This window comes from Abramis brama (assembly GCF_963993115.1).
Source record: "Abramis brama genome assembly, chromosome: 20".
Taxonomy (NCBI): Eukaryota; Metazoa; Chordata; class Actinopteri; order Cypriniformes; family Leuciscidae; genus Abramis; species Abramis brama.
The window spans coordinates 31556289-31574501 of NC_139982.1; the positions used below are offsets into that span (position 1 = coordinate 31556289).

At 37.9% G+C, this 18213-nt stretch overlaps 2 protein-coding genes across 7 annotated transcripts; one reads left to right on the top strand and one right to left on the bottom strand.

The window, feature by feature from the left end:
- Nucleotides 1-488: 488 nt before the first annotated feature.
- On the bottom strand, nt 489-7439 carry fem1b (fem-1 homolog b). The gene is made up of 2 exons (XM_084095807.1): nt 6566-7439; nt 489-3078 (listed from the first exon to the last, which is right to left on the bottom strand). The coding sequence occupies exons 1-2, from the start codon at nt 6838-6840 to the stop codon at nt 1443-1445; spliced, it is 1911 nt and encodes a 636-aa protein (XP_083951933.1). The 5' UTR covers nt 6841-7439; the 3' UTR covers nt 489-1442.
- A 714-nt stretch (nt 7440-8153) lies between these two features.
- On the top strand, nt 8154-17863 carry cln6b (CLN6 transmembrane ER protein b). 6 transcript variants are annotated; one of them, XM_084095126.1, is made up of 8 exons: nt 8154-8545; nt 8803-9027; nt 10715-10829; nt 11171-11269; nt 13939-14127; nt 15681-15736; nt 16307-16429; nt 16989-17863. In XM_084095126.1, exons 3-8 carry the CDS (start codon nt 10764-10766, stop codon nt 17272-17274), a joined length of 819 nt encoding a protein of 272 aa, XP_083951252.1. In that variant the 5' UTR covers nt 8154-8545; nt 8803-9027; nt 10715-10763; the 3' UTR covers nt 17275-17863. The 6 variants fall into 6 exon arrangements, with proteins under 6 accessions (XP_083951252.1, XP_083951249.1, XP_083951247.1 ...); XM_084095121.1 differs by having other exon boundaries at nt 8161-8545; nt 11156-11269; nt 13939-14183; XM_084095122.1 differs by having other exon boundaries at nt 8161-8545; nt 13939-14183.
- The last annotated feature ends 350 nt before the right edge of the window (nt 17864-18213 follow it).

Below are 18213 nucleotides of genomic sequence, written 5' to 3' on the forward strand. Positions count from 1 at the left end.
TATTAACGTGGCTATAATTCCGAATGCTTGAACATGTATGTTATAATTATTCATATGTATGCAGTGTATGTATGTAGTGTCATAACTACATCTCTGACGTTTATAACAAACCAAACCAAACCGTTTCTACCAAATCGGTAGAAAATTGAGCAAGTTATGGTTATTTAAAAGTATATGCACCATTAAACGAGTGAGCGAGTCCACTGTGGCAAGATGGCCGCCACGTGCGGACGTCGACCTGCATTGGCCAGCAGCGCGCACGAGACATCTAGCCTTTATATATGATATCTATGGTTTTTACAAGGAGGGACAGAGCAGTGAGGAATAAAGGTAAAATATATGATAAATAATGCATTTTTTTAAAAACGAAGCATGGACATGTTACAGTGCACCCCACAAACACAATCAAGCCTTCGAAAAAGTGTGTTTTACCACCCCTTTAAAAAAAAATCACAAACTCAAATACAAAAGAAGCACAGAACCTGACATGCATCTTCAATTGATGTTTTTAATCTTATTTAACTTGGTTTGGAAATAAAAACACGTTGGACAATCCCCAGTAATTAAAGAATAAAACATGGTGCAAACACAGAGGGTTAAAAACCTCCACATTCAGATTCGGCCACATTCAAGCACTCAAACACACACACACGAGATAAAAGAGGGAAGATATGCTTCTCACACACTCACACAACAGCACCTTCCAGAATAAGGCCCCGTTACTCCAAAAGAGCTCCAGCAAATGTTCATTAACACAAGTCAGAATTACAGACTTGCTAATTGGCTTTACAGTGGCGTTGTGTTAAAAAAAAGGGAAAAAAAGAAGCCATAATAATAATAATAATAAAAAGAGTTACATTAAAAATAATAATTATAAATGTCCAACTTCTGGTTACAGGCACATTTTAATATTCAAATAAAAGAAATCGCCTGGCACGAAGTTCAGCTTTAGGATATCAACACTCGGCTATTGATTCCTTATAAAATAGACATGTTAGACTCTGTTTTAAATAAACCTTTTATAAAATATGTTAAGAAAACCAAACAAATCTGAAAAGGTTGACAAAAGAGCAGCTTATTAAAAAAAGAGCTGTTCACATTGTCATGATGACTAAAGTTCAACACAATAAAAATGCTGTTCATCAAAAGAAGAAATTTTCAAAATAAGAGTCTTTATCCATCAGCATCAACACCCTCTTTGATTTGTTAAAAAAAAGAACCAGGATGAAACCAGAGACCCCAGTTACTTTGGGATAAAATGCAGCAGTCGGATTTAACATCTCCCAAATGGTTCGACATGTAAATTAGGGACATATCATAGACTTATAATCCGTGCCGAGTACGTAAACAAGGTCAAATCAAGAGTCTTCAGCGTCGTTTCACAAGTTAAATTAATCTCAGAAAGCATTAAACCAGATTTGATGGCAAACTAAAAGTACAGGTCAGTGAAATTCAACAAACTCCTCCAGGCTTTTGGGAATCTGGTCCCGATACAAGATGTGATGTTGCTGCACGGCACGAGCCGCCAGGCATTTCAGACTCATCTTCATTTGCGTCTTCAGAAGGATTTCAGAAACGCCCGTTGTGCTCTTGTCAAGAGGGGTCTTCTTTTGCTTGTTGGTCATGTCCGTGTGAGCGCCTGCTTCAACGAGGCTAATGATGATGGCGTGGAGGGTCAGAAAGTCGCTAATGGGGCGGTTGTATTGTACGATGAGATGCAGAGGACTGTTTCCTTCATTGTCCACGGCGTTCACTTGAGCGCCACAGTCTATGAGCAGCTTGGTAACTTGCGCGTTAGGAAAACTGCAGACGTCGTTGGTGTGGAAGTCGTCTACGGGCGTACCTGAGCTCGCCGCTAAGTGCAAAAGCGACGAGCCCTCGCGGGAACGCGGATCCAGGCGTATTAAGTCGTAGATCTGTTTGTTTATCCGCGCTCGTTCCTCTTCGCCGCACTGCGTTTTGGTGGAGATGCAAACCAAGTAGAGGAAGGTGAACACGTTAGATTCGTAGTTGTCGTTGGCCGCCGGTAACTCTGCTTCCGTAGCGGTTTGCATCCGCGAGATGCTGCGGCGGATCTCAAGGACGCTCGCGCGCAAAACGTGCTCCACGTCTGACGCGCGAACCGGCTCTTTCAAGTGCACCATTTGCGAGAACACTTGCGCAAACCTCAAAAGGTCTTTGTGGGTGTTGCGGTTTCCTTGCTGGCGTAGGTACAACGCGTGAAGCCACAGCTTGATGCACTGATCGAACTCCATGTTGTCGGCGTAGACAGCGCCGCGGTATATAATGGGATGCGAAACGTCAATGTTATCTGAACCCAGAATTCGCTCGCGAATCATCAGGCCTTCCATGTGCAGCGCATCCCTATCGTGCCGAATGGCCTCCAACTCTTGCAACGCCCGGCATTCGGTCCTCCCTCCGTACGCCTCAACAGGCGACAGCCACTCTTTAGCGATGACGTTCTGCGGATCACGAAACCTTTCCAGCATGGCAAGGTACAAGTAGTGGTAAGTCTTAAGAATGTCGTAATTCTCACGGTCGTTAGCGAAAGACGCTCCAAGAAGCTCTAACGCTTCAATTCGGTTGTGCGCGTCGCAATCCGCGTGGGAAAGTAGCAGCTCTACCACATCCGCTTTGCAGCTTTCCGCCGCCACTTTTAGCGGCGTCATGCCATGCCCGTTAACCACCATAGCCGCTTTGCATCGCACAAGCTCCTTAACAATGTCCAGATGCCCGGCTTCGGCGGCAAAATGCAACGCGGTGGCTCCACAGTGAGCTTTAGCATTGGGATTAGCACCGCGCTCCAGTAGGAAGTAAACAACATCGCCATGGCCCTTATAGGCGGCGATCATCAAACAAGTGTTGTCATATTTGTTAGCGATGCTGATGTCGGCCTTGTGCTCCACAAGGTAGCGTACGATGTCCAGCCGGCCGTCGAAGCACGCAGCCCTGAGGGGGGTGGAGTTGGTGAGGGTGGTGTGGTTCACGTTAGCGCCGTGGGAAACTAGCAAACGCACCACCTCGAAATGACCAGCGCCGGCTGCACACCAAAGAGCCGTGGCGCCATCGATAATATACCTGTAAGAGTGAAAGACACGTCAGCAATAGAGTTGTGCAGGTATGACATCACTTTGTAGTAGGGCTTTGACTCAGAACTTCGTTATTCGAATATTTAAAAAAATAATGATATTCGAACGAATATTAGGCAGCCTTTAATATTCGAACCTGTTATGGGCATTATTTTTTGTAAATGTGTTTGCTTGTAAACGTTTTAAATTCAGATTCCGAGGCTTTTTCACGCCTAGTGAAGTTGTGAATCGCGAGCTCATTAGCAAGGCTATTATTGGTCATCTGGACTCCTGTAGGTGGCGTTAGCTCATTAGCAAGGCTATTATTGGTCATCTGGACTCCTGTAGGTGGCGTTAGCTCATTAGCAAGGCTATTATTGGTCATCTGGACTCCTGTAGGTGGCGTTAGCTCATTAGCAAGGCTATTATTGGTCATCTGGACTCCTGTAGGTGGCGTTAGCTCATTAGCAAGGCTATTATTGGTCATCTGGGCTCCTGTAGGTGGCGTTAGCTCATTAGCAAGGCTATTATTGGTCATCTTGACTCCGGTAGGTGACGTTAGCGTCCTGGTTAGCGCCTATTTTGCATACCAAAACAATGTCCGCGCCAACGCCTACAACAACCACGCCTGACGAGGTTTCGAAATCTACACTCCTGACAATTTGAAAAGCAACGTGTGGCGCTACTTTGGGTTCCCAAAGAAACAGGGAAAAATCACGAGTAAGGACAAAGTGATGTGTAAAATATGTAGGACCAAACTCACACACCACGAAAATACATTAATATTACCCCACTCGTGATTTTTTTAAGCTGTTACGTGTCTTGAAAAAGGAGGTTGCTAACAAGTGGCTAAGTGGGATTACAGAGGCTGTCGAAGAGATTAAAAATCATCACGCCCACTTTTACAGCATTGTTACGCTTATAATTGTGCTTTTATAAACTATTCTAACTCGAACATTCTGGGAAAATGTTTTTAGATAAAAACTGAAAGTGTTGTCAGAAGCTAGTGATGGTGACGCTGAATTTGTGGGGCTGTGGTGTACTTCGTTTATAGTTATACTTTTGTTGATCACAGAGCTTGTTTGGGAAGCCTATGGGAAAATCCTAGTGGGTTTTTGTACAGTTAAATAACTGGAGGCGTCAGTTAGTCATTCACTTTCACCGTTTCAGCGATTCTGCTAAACAGCTCGTTTCATGTTCCACAGAAGAAAGTAAAAGTTTGGAACAACATGAAGGTGAATAAATTATGACAATTCATTGGGCACACTTTAAAATATACAGCATGCTTTCTGGAATTCTCGATTCTGGCTGTTCAATTTTGGAATTCCGGGATTTAATTTTCCGAATCAAACCGGCACTACTTTCATGTGTCTTGTATCACTCAATGGACTCACACTCTTCTTTCATTGGTAATTTTTTTGCGTCTCATTATTGATTGTTGTAAAAATAACCTCAGAGGACTTCAGTATTAATATTATATTACTGTAATTTTGTTGCCAGCTTGATTGTTTTGTACACTGTAATTGAATTTTTTTTCTAAGCAGAAACTTTAGGATAATATACTGGTAAGATTCAATAGCTCAAATCAATATTTCATATACATATACATATCCATATCAATATTTCAGTACAACGGGGCTAAACGCGCACCGGGGTAATAAGTGCATTTGACTATTCTCTTTTAAACCACTAGATGGCACATAAATTCATTCATTTGCATATTCATAGCACCGCGTATACTAAATGAGGCAAGGGTGTAGAGTTACATTTAAGATATTTTAGGCCATGAAGAGTTTTTTTTTCAAGGAAAAAAACTTTTAAAGTTAGAGTTTTAAGGGATACAATTATTGACTACAGGAGGACTTTAACAACTGCTTTTCAAGATGCACGTGGAAATTTGCCTGATCCTTGACGCGATCACCGGCAGCAACGCAGAGTTGATTATGCGCTAATTTGATCTAATATTTAATGTTTTGTTTTTTTTAAATGTTGTAGATTTATGTAGCAAGTGAGAATCTATATAATTATTGATTATATTTTGAGACAAAGGTCTTGTTAATGATTTTCAGTTTTGTTCAAGGTAATTAAAGCAACAGTTTTTCAATAAGGGAAGAATATGTAAAAGATTAAAATTTTAATAACATTTTTTTACATGATAATAAATATCTGACTGACTTTTATTTTTTTTGACATGACATGGTTAGATTCAGATGGTAAATATCATATATTTGTTTGTGTGTCCACCTTAGAGATAATCACCATATTTATAATGAAACAATATTTAAAAATTATTATATCAATCTTATCATATAATAAAATATAATGTATTTGTTACTATTGTAAATCTTTATTAAACTATTATGGGATCTCATTCAATGCTTTCAGAATCTTTACTTTAAAAAAAAAAAAAAAATCATTGTTCATTTATTGAACAAAAATTAATTATTTTATCAATCAAAATAAACCGAAAATAGTACAAACTTTGCCCACCTCATAGATTTATAAGATTTTTAAACAAACAAACCACTTTTATGATTTATTTTTAAACAAATCTGTTGTTCCATCAATGTTCAATAATTTTATTTATTTTTTTATTCTGTAATCATACACTATGGGAATAGTGAAAAGCACATTTTCTTAGGCCCTACAAGTAGCAGTGTAATAATAAAGAAAATACACAGTCAGCAAATGTATCCCTTACATAATCTATATAGTAGGGGTGTAATAATATATCACGTCACAATATATCTCAATACAAAAATACAACAATATGTATCGTGGATATTTAACCCAAAATAAAAATTACTTTGTGATAAAAAATTAAAGTTTTCAGAGTTTTAGTGTCAGTACTACATTAAACTACTACATATAATGTTGCATATAATGTATAATAATGCAATGGGGGAATATTTGTGGGTCCTGATAATGCCGAATGTCTGATGTTACCAGTAAAAAGTGTCCTCCATTAATATATAATTAAATATATCTAGTCAGTGACAGAGAGCAAGTATATTTGTCTAAAATAATTCAGTATTTTCGGGTTCAGAATCATGAATATTGTTATTCTGGTGTCTCTATTGTCCTGTGCATTGGGTTTCCAGCACCAAGTCCAAGACTATTCATTTACACACACAATGTAAAACCAAATTTAGTACTTTAATCAACAGTACTTTTTTTATTAACCTTTTATCATATGTCCTGGAGTATCGCTATAATATGGTATTGTGAGTTCAGTATCGTGATATGTATCGAATCGTGACATGAGGGTATCGTTACACCCCTACTATATAGTAAAAGTAACTATACTTCAGTCCAAAAATAATCATACCAACTTGTGGAAAATGGGCATCTGATGACCCATTTAAAAGTAACGTTATCTTTTGTGTTCAACAGAAGAAAGAAACTCATACAGGTTTGGAACAACTTGAGTGCGAGTAAATAATACCAGATCTCATTTCATTTCTGAATGAACTATCCCTTTAACAGTTCAAACTCACCCATCAAACCTGACAGTCCCAGTCTGCTCAGTGTCCACCTTGTAATGGTCCAAAAGTAGCCGGACCACCTTGTCATGTCCGTTCCGAGCCGCGATAATGAGAGGAGTGGATCTCTGTCCGGCCACCTGGGTCACATACTCCAGCAGGTATCGGGTCTGGACGGTGGAGTGGTTCAGGAGCAGGGCTGCCAGGGTCAGGACTCTCCCCTCACTGGCTGCTTTGTGAACGTACCGGGCCAAGGACTCCAACCGGGCCAGAGCCGGTACCTCCGCCATCTGTGCAAGATTCGCCCACTGATCTCAGAGCAGATCAATCCGCCTCCCATTAAAACCACCTGCCTGAGCTCTACAGCTCATATATGACACCAGTGTAGAGTTTCAACCTGACAAACTGCCATTATACTGGTTATTAATATAACACGATCTGCTAATATGGACCTTATATAAAAACAAACGGAGACTTTTAGTCTGACCTGGTGACGTCACGTTGCATTTTTTGATTATATGAATGTAGTCTAAAGGGGATAGGGCTCTCGTGGTAATAGATTTTGTAACATAAGTTGTTATTATTATAATAATCCTATATGTTATAATACATTATTCATAGACTATTAATATCGTAATTCAAATTAGTTTCGGTAGGAATTCTCTTTCACTTCTGTGAGAAACGGGGTTACTCGCCGCATTCCTCCACTTTTGTGCTTCGGTTTGTTCTTATTTCAGTTCTGTGTCCCTCCGCGATAATGTCCGCTGATCAATTCGCCGGAATGAATCCAGATTTCGCTAATGAATCCGACACTGAATCCGAAATAAAGCTCAAATCTGCGCTCAATGTGATTGTGTCTTTCACCTCTGCTAGATACGACGCACGGAAATGAAGTCAGCAATAACAGGAAGTGCGACACTGGGATTCATGCGATGCCTATTTCGAAATAAAAGTCCCATGTGATTTTTTTTTTTTTTTAAATACCACGGGTAAAATTAATATATATATATTATATCTACCTTATTGTATTATATTTCTCAGGTGGAACACTTTTTAAACCATTTGTAACTATATTTTTTAAACTATATAATTTAACTGTTTCTATTATTTTTTATATATTTTATATTTATATAAAACACATATTATATCTACCTTATTGTATTATTTCTCAGATGGAACACTTTTAAAACCATTTGTAACTATATTTTTTAAACTATATAAATTAAACTGTTTCTATTATTTTTATTTATTTTATATTTATATAAATATTATATACATTTAATTTATTTGAGTAATCTGAAATATTTATACATCACTGTACAAAAGATAATATCACTAATAAAATAATCTGAATTTTTAATTGTTTTATTGTGTAGATATACAATTAATTTATAGACTAAAACAATCCATAACTAGATTTCATGTTTAATTTATAAATAAAAAATTGTTTTTCTTTGGGAGGCATTAAAATGCTTTTCCAGGGACACATGGTGCTGTATATTGAACAAAAATATTAAATCCTGAACCATTTCATGCGTTTCACAAAGGGAGGGGTTTTGGATTAAAGGTTTATCTCAACCACACCAAAATGCACTGAAAACCTAATCTTTACGGGATTTTGTTTTGAGCAGACAAGCTCCACATATTCATGAGCCAAACTAGTTGTTATTAATGTTTTATTTTACCGTATGAATTAGCATTTATTTGAATAAATGGTCAGAAGTCACACTGTACATCTTCAGCACAGAGGGATTGAACTGAATCTTCTCGAGTTACAGCGACACCTGTGATGAGTGTCTTTACAAGCGAGGACAGATCAGAGCTCAACCAGAATGACTGCTTTCTTTTGTTCTACCCCTGCCCGATGAGGTCAAAGGTCATTCAAATGGATCATCTGGCTCCAGTGTTGGTGAGAAGCAAGAAATCTTCATGGTGAAAGCCAGCCATCATGCGCAGGAGGCAGAACTGTGCGATGCAAGCTGCCTTCCTGACCAGGTTTGAGACTTTTATTTTGCCTTTTTTTATACTACATATGTATAAAGTACAAGCAAAGTTTTATTTCTGACACTTGTAAACAGTTCAGTGGTATTATAATGCATTGAAAAGTGACTATGAGTATGTGACGTTTGCAGACAATTCTGATTCTAAAATATATATCTAATAGTTTAATATTAATATTTATTACAAATATTTAATAATTTTATATATATTAAAAAAAAAAAAAAAAAAGTATTTTTTTTTTTATTTAAAAGATGTGCTTGGATTGGGTTGAATCCACCTTAGATTCTCATTCAGAAGCCAAAAGCTCTTTGATGCCTCCCAAACCCCCTGCAGCCGGAGATACTGGGTTGGGATTTGAGGGAAACAAATCGGATGAGATTAAAATGTGTTTCCCACGGCGACTCCATCCTCTTCTTGATCTGAAAAAGTCTGTCCCAAACCATCATCCTGACACTACACTTGCACGTTTAATGATGGTAAGGTCAGGAATTAGTGATTTGAACAAACCTCAATGATAAATATTTTCAAAATGTACAAATCTGGTTTATATTACTGCATTGCACACTTTGAATGTAATCGTCAGTGTTTGTTGTGCATTTTTGTATATATTGCATTGATTTTTTTATGATATTAATATTTTTTTCATACTACTTTCATACTTTATCTACTAAAAATATCGAAAAAGTTCATGTTTTGACAATATTTAAATATAATTTAGATTTTCACCGTAAATAAGCATACCAGTAATTCACATTTTGTTTGCAAAGAAAAGACATTTTTACAGTATTTTACTGTACAATTGCTTATATTGTCTTGTTAAGTGTAATATTCAGTTTTTCCACACTTTTTTATAAGGTGAGTTAAAAGTTAACCATTTAACAGTTTTTTACTGCACTATTAATTTTTCCTTTAACATAATTCACTTTTTTTACACTGCTATATAGGCTGTATGTGTGTGTATATATATATAGGCTATATATATATATATATATATATATATACAGTACATACATATATTCATACTTTTTACTCTATACTTTATTTACTAAAACAATTTTTAATGAAAATGCATGTTTGACTTGTTAAATATAATTAAGTTTTTTCTCTATGAATTAGAAAGTTTTTTTATTTGCAAAGAAAAGACATTTTCACAGTATTTTATTGTACAATTGCACGTATTGTTTTGTTAAATGTAACCGTCTCACTTCCATTTCCAAGTTTTGCACTCACGTTTTCTTCTGAAAATGTACAAATCTAGAGTATATTTATTGCAATGCACACTTTGAATGTGATCTTCAGTGTTAGTTTTGTCTTTTTGTTAATATTACGGTTGCATTAGCATCCTAATGTCAATCATTGCAATGAAACTGATTTGTGCTCCAGCATCTGGCCCGTGGTGCAAAGTCAGCGTGAAAGTCAAACAACGCGACAACAAAAATTACATAACAAAAAAGTGACATAAGTGACATAACCAGAGTGAGCCAGATGGACTTAAATAAATGAAACGTATATGCCAGATGCTCCGGGAAACACACAGCAGGACCTGACATCCTTTATCAGAGAGATATTCCTAAACGCATCGCCATCCAGAAGACTTTAATGATCTCAGGCACAGTCACACCAAAAACTATTCAGACACCAAATGTAATTTTGTATATTTTTTTTATCAGGACACTATAGTTCATTTATGTAAGTGAGGAGAGCAAAATAAAGTAAACTGTGACATATTATACCCAAAAACTCATCATACAGTGACTACCAGTGACATTTATACAAATTTGGGGCCATAAATGATCCAGACACTTTGAGCTGATCATGTTTTGCTGAAGTGTGTTTTCTTTAATTGCTAATGCTCTTTTTACACACAGACTGAACACAATGAAGCATTGCTTGGTCACTGGTTGAGCTAAACTGGTATTATCTAATTGTGTAGTTAAATTTAACAGCTGACAGATATTCAACATAATTCATGTGTGAGACAGTCTAACAGAAGGACGGACAAAACCAGTCAAATATCAACTGAGTTCTGCTCATATTTTATTACCGTTTTCTAAACTATAGCGAATAAACTGTGATAATGTGAGAAATGTTGCAGGTGTCTGAATAATTGGTTTGACTGTATATCAATTTATATTTGTCTTTTGATGCCGTATGTTTGCTTAGACATGGGTCGAGGGAGACGGACGCCTGCCTGAGGAAAGCTCAGTTTCACATGGACCTCTGGTGCTGCTTCACCATCCAGAACTGGCTCCTGGACTTTGGGAGACCTGTAGTCATGGTAACAAAACAACACAAGAATAAGGCATCGCATCATGTTCAGAGCTTTTACATTCAGAAAAATACATTAAAAAAAAAAAAAAAAACGTCTCGGCACGAAAATCACAAGTATAGACAAAATCTCACATGTTATGCTTAAACATTTAGCTGGCACTTTTAATTTATTTTTTATTTTTTATTTTTAGAGAGGCAATAACAGGAGAAGTGCTAGCCATACAAAGTCTCAAACATTGTACAGAATAGTATATAATATAATGTTTATTTTTCATACTTTTTGTAAGCACGATTATGATTTTTGCAGTGCAATTGCACCTGTATTCTTGTAAGGCTTTTTTCCTCTAGATCTTTTGTCCTTTGGAGTGGTTCCCTTTAAACAGACCCAGTGCTGGGGACTATTTCCACATGCTGTACAACATCACTTCACCATTCCTGCTGCTCAAGGTGAGTTTATTGAGCAGGTCGCTAATTGATTGACACCTCTTTGCTAAGCCCCACCCATTCTGTAAGCCCCGCCCCTTCGAAGACTGGCCTGAGATGCATTGCACCAGAGCCTGTCTACGGAGAGCCTGGCCACTCCCTATTAAGTCCTATTGTACTGAATTTTGGTTGTAGTTCCACCAGAGCTCCACTGGGGGCGATCGCCCATGAGTGCAGAATGAATGGGAGTCTATGGGGCTAGTCGGCTAAATTCGTCTCTTTCACCCGATTGCCGTTGAGAAATCTCAGATTTGATTGTAGGTTTTGCAAGTTCAACATGGGTTATAGGTCGAAAGTTGAATGAACGAGTACTTAAGTCGTTTCGATTTCTTACAGGTTGAGGAGTTGTTGCCCATAACACGCTAGCATTCTGCTAATGAACGCTGATTGGTCAGTGAAGGACTGATTGCGACCAGAGATACCGCTTGATGGCATCGTGTGTGTGTGTGTGTGTGTATTTTCGGCGTGGTCTTTTAAAACAACAAAACAAAAACTCTTCTAGCACGTGTATTTACCTGTGTCAGCTGTGTTGTCGATGCCTTGAGTGAAAAGAAAGTGCAGAGCGCGAAAGCACCAAAGCGACTGAAGGATTGCCGTAAAGCAGTATCTCTGGTCGTACGATGTGTATGACGGCATTGACATTTTAAAAGACTTTTTCAAGCAAATAAGTGACTCTAAAAAATCTAGCACCCAGCAATGTGTAATTTCTTTGCATCTCCTTTCGAATACAACATTCAAATTACTAGAGAAAAAATTATATCCTGAGAAAAGTGGATTTTGAGGGGTATAGCGCCATAGACCTCCATTCATTCTGCACTCGTCCTGTGAGCGCCCTCATGTGGAGCCAGAGTGGAACTGCACTCGTCCTGTGAGCGCCCTCATGTGGAGCCAGAGTGGAACTGCACTCGTCCTGTGAGCGCCCTCATATGGAGCCAGAGTGGAACTGCAACCAGTTCAGAAGCCGGAAGATTACTGAGAGTGAAACTTCTCCCCTTATTAGACATTCTCTGGTTGCACTTCCAGGATGGATGGCTCTTGTTTTTGGCACTTTGTCAGTGTCGCATATCTCGATGAGACGCTTGCACAAAGCACAAACATTTTATTACAGCTCACAGAGAAAAAGGGGCTCAGAAGTAGGTGATGTTTATGACCTGAGAAAGCTACATGACTTATGATGCATCATCCCAAACCTGTTGAGAATAAACAACGCTGACCTTTACAATCTGTCTGACACTTCTGCCGTCTTCTTGTGTGGAGTGATCTCTCTGTGTCCAGTCCATATGATTGATGACACGCATTGCATGCATCAAGAAATCTGTAATAATATGATTAAACTGTTCTCAGGTCAGCGTTGAAGAGATCACTGTTTCCTTCCTCATTTTTGTTTTCCAGTACAAAATATCGAAACAATCTTAAATCAAAATGCATTTACTTGAGAAGCAAAACTAAGTTTTTTGGTTTTTTTTATCAAAATGAAGTGAGTTTTTGCTTAAAACAAGAACAGATATCTAGCTTTGGGGGTAGAAAAATAAACTTATTTCAAAGGGTATTTTTCCAACCCTATTGGCAGATATTTGTTCTTGTTTTCAGCTTCATTTTTATCCATTTTCAGATTTAAAGTCCCCCTGTAGTCAATAATTGTATCCCTTAAAACTCATCTTGATCATCAAAATTAAATATTTAAATGTTTTTTCCTAAAAAAAAATATTCATGGCTTAAAATATCTTGAATGTAACTCGACACCCTTGCCTCATTTAGTATGCGTGGTTCTATGAATATGCAAATGAGCCCCGCCTCCACTCACTCACTCAGCTCAGAGATCCACTGGTTGACGATCACACGTTGATCTGATTGGTTACAAGGTAGTTTGTGACGTCAGAAACACCAGCGATTTCAAAGCGTGTTTTTGAGACTGTCTTTGGTTCGCTGCAGTTTTAAGGAGAAAATACTCAGCAATGGTGTCGACTTATGAATTTACACATGGTTTGTCTTAAAGCATATTAAAAACACCACATACACATATAAACAACATTAAAAGCTTGATTTTCACCACAGAGGGACTTTAATATCTTCAGTCATTTTGCTTCTCCAGTATAGATGTATCTTGATTTAAGTATGTTTAGATGTTTGTACTAGAAAACAAGACAGAAACACTCGAGAAAGAGCATAATGTTTGCAGTGATGCTGTTGCCGGGCAGTTTTGAGTTTGTGTTCATGATCGTCTGCTATTTTTAAGTGAAATAGAATGCAATAGCTTTGTCACATGACCTCACTTGTTTAGTTCAGCAAGTTGCATACAACATATTTAGCTATTTTGTATTTTTTTCAGTTCACTTTTGTGTGTTAAATGTTATAATTTTTGTCATATCACAGCTGTACTTCATCACTCTAGCACTGAGAAGTCAAGTGGGATCTTGTTTATATTATTGCAATGAACTGATCTTCAATATTAGTTTTGCCTTCTTGTTGATATTTCAGTCTGAAGTGGCATTAACGTCCTACATCCATTAATATATATATTCATACTTTTTTTTACTAAAACTATTTGAGTGAAAATGCATGTTTGACTTGTTAAATATAATTTAGTGCACTGCATTTTGGTATATAATATCTCATGCGACGTTCTGTTCCAGCTCATAGAGCGAAGCCCGAAGACTTTGCCTCGCTCCGCCGTTTACCTGTGTATCATCACGTTTGTGATGGGCTCGAGCGCACACCTGGTGGGAGACTCCATTACCCATCGGCTTCTGCTCAGCGGATACCAGCTACACCTGAGCGTCAGAGAAAACCCCATCATGAAGAACCTCAGACCACAAACCCTGGTAGAACGGCCCAGGAAAACTCAGAATCAGTTTCAAGAGCTTTCAAGACTCTAACAGTTTGTATGGCAGTTGTTCAGCATCTCATTATGCCTATAGTTAGATTTAGTGATTAAAGTTGTTTATATGTCTATGTGGTGTTTTTAATATGCTTTAATACAAACCATGTGTAAATTCATAAGTCGACACCATTGCTGAGTATTTTCTCCTTGAAACTGCAGTGAACTAGCCTATCAAGCCAGACGCACATCAAGATGTCGGGTCTGGGAACACACCATTGGCACGGCTCAATCCGAGGGGCGGGATAGGCGGTTGTCTTTCAAATTCCCTCTGCACGCAATAGGATACAGCGCTACAACCAACCAGAGCGTTTTCCCGCCAGCGGAGCTAGGCTGCGTTCCAGTCCACTTTCAGACACGCACTTGCGAGCTTCCCTAAGCACTTCCCCTCGGGGAATCCCTGCCGCCATTTTGAAGCGCGTTCCACTTTGTGAAGTGGACGAGGGAAGTTTATATGGACAGACCCTCGTTCCCTCGATTTTGACCGAGGGATAGGACTCCCTCAATATAGGACTTCAGGCACCTATATGTCCCACAATGCAGTACGATTGTGACGTCACCACAGATCTCGTCTAATCACCACCACAACAAACAACTCTATGATATATTAATTATATATTTGTTTTATTTAAAACAACCCAAACACACCTATATACATTTGGATGCTGCATTAAACAAATTCTTAAAGGGAATTTAACGTAAGCAATGACGTACATCCGAGTGAACGAGACGGAGGGAAGTTAGCGAGTGAAGGGCATGACCGCAGCCTACGTTGACAGATTAAACTTTTGCCGTATCCGGTCGGCAAAACTCCGAACACATCTTCCTTTTTTAAGAATGACTTCAGTGCCGTTCTTTGTTATTTTCTCAAAGAAAAGCTTAACTCCAAGTCCAGTCACGGCCAAAGCCGATTCGAAAGAAAGGGAATTCACGCGGAACCATCGCAGCTCTGCCGTCATTATGTTAAGCCCCGCCCACCGACTCTATACACGATGTGATTGGCCTGACTAGAGTTTGTTTTTTCCAGCTCGCAAGCCAACGGAGAGTTGCTAGACGACCCTGGCTGCTAATTACATTTCATGCCGCTAGATTTCTACGCTAGCAGTGAACCAAAGACAGTCTCAAAAACACGCTTTGAAATCGCTGGTGTTTCTGATGTCACAAACTACCTTGTAACCAATCAGATCAACGTGTGATCATCAACCAGTGGATCTCTGAGCTGAGTGAGTGAGTGGAGGCGGGGCTCATTTGCATATTCATAGAACCGCGTATACTAAATGAGGCAAGGGTGTCGAGTTACATTCAAGATATTTCAAGGAAAAAACATTTAAATATGTCATTTTGGTGATTAAAGATGAGTTTTAAGGGATACAATTATGATTTTAATAGCTTAATAGAAAATTACAATAGATTTATTCTAACCATTGTGTTGCTGAGTTTACTGCTGGTCAAACAACAACAGGTTTGCATCTACTTTTTTTCTCTGTTTTCTGACAGATTGACTCGTTTGAGTTGCTACAGTATTATGATGAAAGTCTGGGTCACTGCATGTGGTAAGCTAGAAAATATTCTGCACACATTCAGCCATGATTCACTTCATACTAATTAACCTAATTAATCAAAAAATCATTATTCAGTAGAAACATCCTTTCCCTCATGAGGGGTTAAATGCAGAAATGCGCCATGTATAATTTTATGAAAGTGCTGTGATTTTCTACAAAATGTTTTATTTTATCTATAACCAAGATAACAAAATGTTCTAAGAACTTTTAGCTAACGTTCCCATTAAGTTATGAAAACGTTATTTCTGAATGTTCTCTGAACATTTCAACAACATCCAGGTTTTCTCTGTCACACGAAACGTTAAGGGAACATTGTATCATTCTGCAAACATTATTGGAATGTTACTTTTGATTGTTCTCTGAACATTCCGAAACAAGTAACATTTAAAAAAAAACATTCCATGAACAATGTATAAATAATGTTTTTGTGCTAATGTTTTGAGAGCATTATTAAAGACCAGTTACTGGAAGAATGTTTGTTCATAACGTTGAGAGAACCTTGCTACAACGTTCCCTGTTGTCTAAAAATCACTTTTACACTTTTATCTTTAATTTTTACAGGAGTGTTCCTCTATTTCTCATCCTGTTCCTGTATTTCACTGGCTGTTTCACTATTGTCAAATCAGAGAAGAAGATGCCCGTCTCCGCTTGGCTTCTGCTGGGTCCTAGTGGCCTTTATTACTGGTCCGTTTAACACTAGTGTAGTTCACCCAAAAATGTCATCATTTACTTGCCCTCATGTTGTTCCAAACCTGTATGAGTTTCTTCTGTTGAACAAAATATACGATTTTTTAAAGGACCAGACAGTTGACGGCACCCACTGACTTCCATAGGATAAACAAAAACTATAGGGAAGTCAATGGGTGCCGTCAACTGTCTGGTTACCAACATTCTTAGCATATAATTAATGCATAACTTGTCATGCCAATAAACCTCATTTGAATTAATGTGTTGGTAAAAGTTCATTTTGATCAGCTGCCACTCTAAAAAGTGCTGGGTTGTTTTAACCCAATTTTGGGTCTTTTGGGTTTTTTTAATTGAATTTTTTTAATTCAGCGTTTGGCTTTGTCCATATTTGACCCAAATTTGGGTTAAAAGAACCCAGCATTTTTTAGAGAGTGAGATTAATAAATGCTTTAGAAGTATGTAAAGTCTTACTAACACTTCTTCCCCCAAGTAAGAGTTTATTTATGCATGCTTTTTGTTGACTTAGGACTAAAATGAATTGCTGTTTACTCCTCAGGTATCTTGTGACGGAAGGACAAATTTTCATCCCCTTCATCTTCACCTTTTTTGCCATGACGGCGACAGTGATGCACCAGAAGCGTAAAGGTTTTCTGCCCGACAGTAACGGACTGTTCCTGCTCTACAGTTTCTCAATATCACTCGTGTTAGTGACTGTCTGGGTCGCCTGTCTGTGGAAGGACGTGGTGTTACGGAAGAAGTACCCAGGAGTCATGTATATACCTGAGCCGTGGGCCCTTTACACACTTCACCTGAGAGACAAACACACAACGCTCGCAGACTGAACACACAGATCACTGTCAGGGCAGATCATGACTGGCATTGCAACCATAAACTCTTCATTAATGTCATGTTGCAGTTGCACCTTCAAAAATGGACTTTATGCACATGCATCCTATGAATTTATGCCAACGTTTTGGCTGTGCACAGAGTCCATTTCCACCAGTCAAAGTCATGCAATATCTATTCTATTCTATTCTATTCTATTCTATTCTATTCTATTCTATTCTATTCTATTCTAAATTGTCAAGATACACTATTTTTCAAAAGTTAGTATGTTTTTTTTTTAAATAAAATACTTTAATTCAGCGAGGACGCATTAAACCGATCAGAAGTGACAGTAAAGACTTTTATAATGTTATACAGAAGATTTCTATTTCAGATAAATGCTGTTCTTTTGAACTTTCTATTCATCAAAGAATCTTGGAAGGAAATAAAATCAGACCAGCTGTTTTTACAGAGGGGTTTGTTCATGTCATTCGCCTGATTTATAAACATTGTATTCCTGAAAACATTATGAAAGCATTTTCTGTCTGTTGACAGTATTTTCTGATTTATAGAGCGAGAGAGGTCCAAAATAAATGTCTACAAAATAAAAAAAAGGCTTTATCCATGTGTTCTGATTTCTGTTCTGAAAATGTATGCAAATTAGCGCATATTTAATTACAGGCCTGCAATGCCTCATTTGCATATATGCATGACATTTCAGAAGACTTTTAATACAAAATAATCAATTTGGTAAGTGACATTGGTTCATTTTCCCTCCTATGTGTTGTCCTGCCTTAAATATTATTTTGGTAAATAATGAATATGCCTAACGTATTTAAATTAAGAGAGATTTTTTTATATAGCCTACGATGTGGACGTATCCTCTACTTAAACAGGGACAGAACGTCTATATTAATAATTAAACGTTGCAAATTTTCACTGTATATTTTAAATAT

Excerpts from the sequence above, each read along its gene's own strand:
- fem1b (XM_084095807.1), bottom strand. The coding sequence starts at position 6,840 with ATGGCGGAGGTACCGGCTCTGGCCCGGTTGGAGTCCTTGGCCCGGTAC. Across the intron at positions 3,079-6,565 it reads GGGACTGTCAGGTTTGATGG|GTATATTATCGATGGCGCCA; the intron begins GTGAGTTTGAAC and ends TCACTCTTACAG.
- cln6b (XM_084095121.1), top strand. The coding sequence starts at position 8,480 with ATGGTGAAAGCCAGCCATCATGCGCAGGAGGCAGAACTGTGCGATGCA. Across the intron at positions 8,546-8,802 it reads CAAGCTGCCTTCCTGACCAG|ATGTGCTTGGATTGGGTTGA; the intron begins GTTTGAGACTTT and ends TTTATTTAAAAG. Across the intron at positions 15,737-16,306 it reads AGTCTGGGTCACTGCATGTG|GAGTGTTCCTCTATTTCTCA; the intron begins GTAAGCTAGAAA and ends TAATTTTTACAG.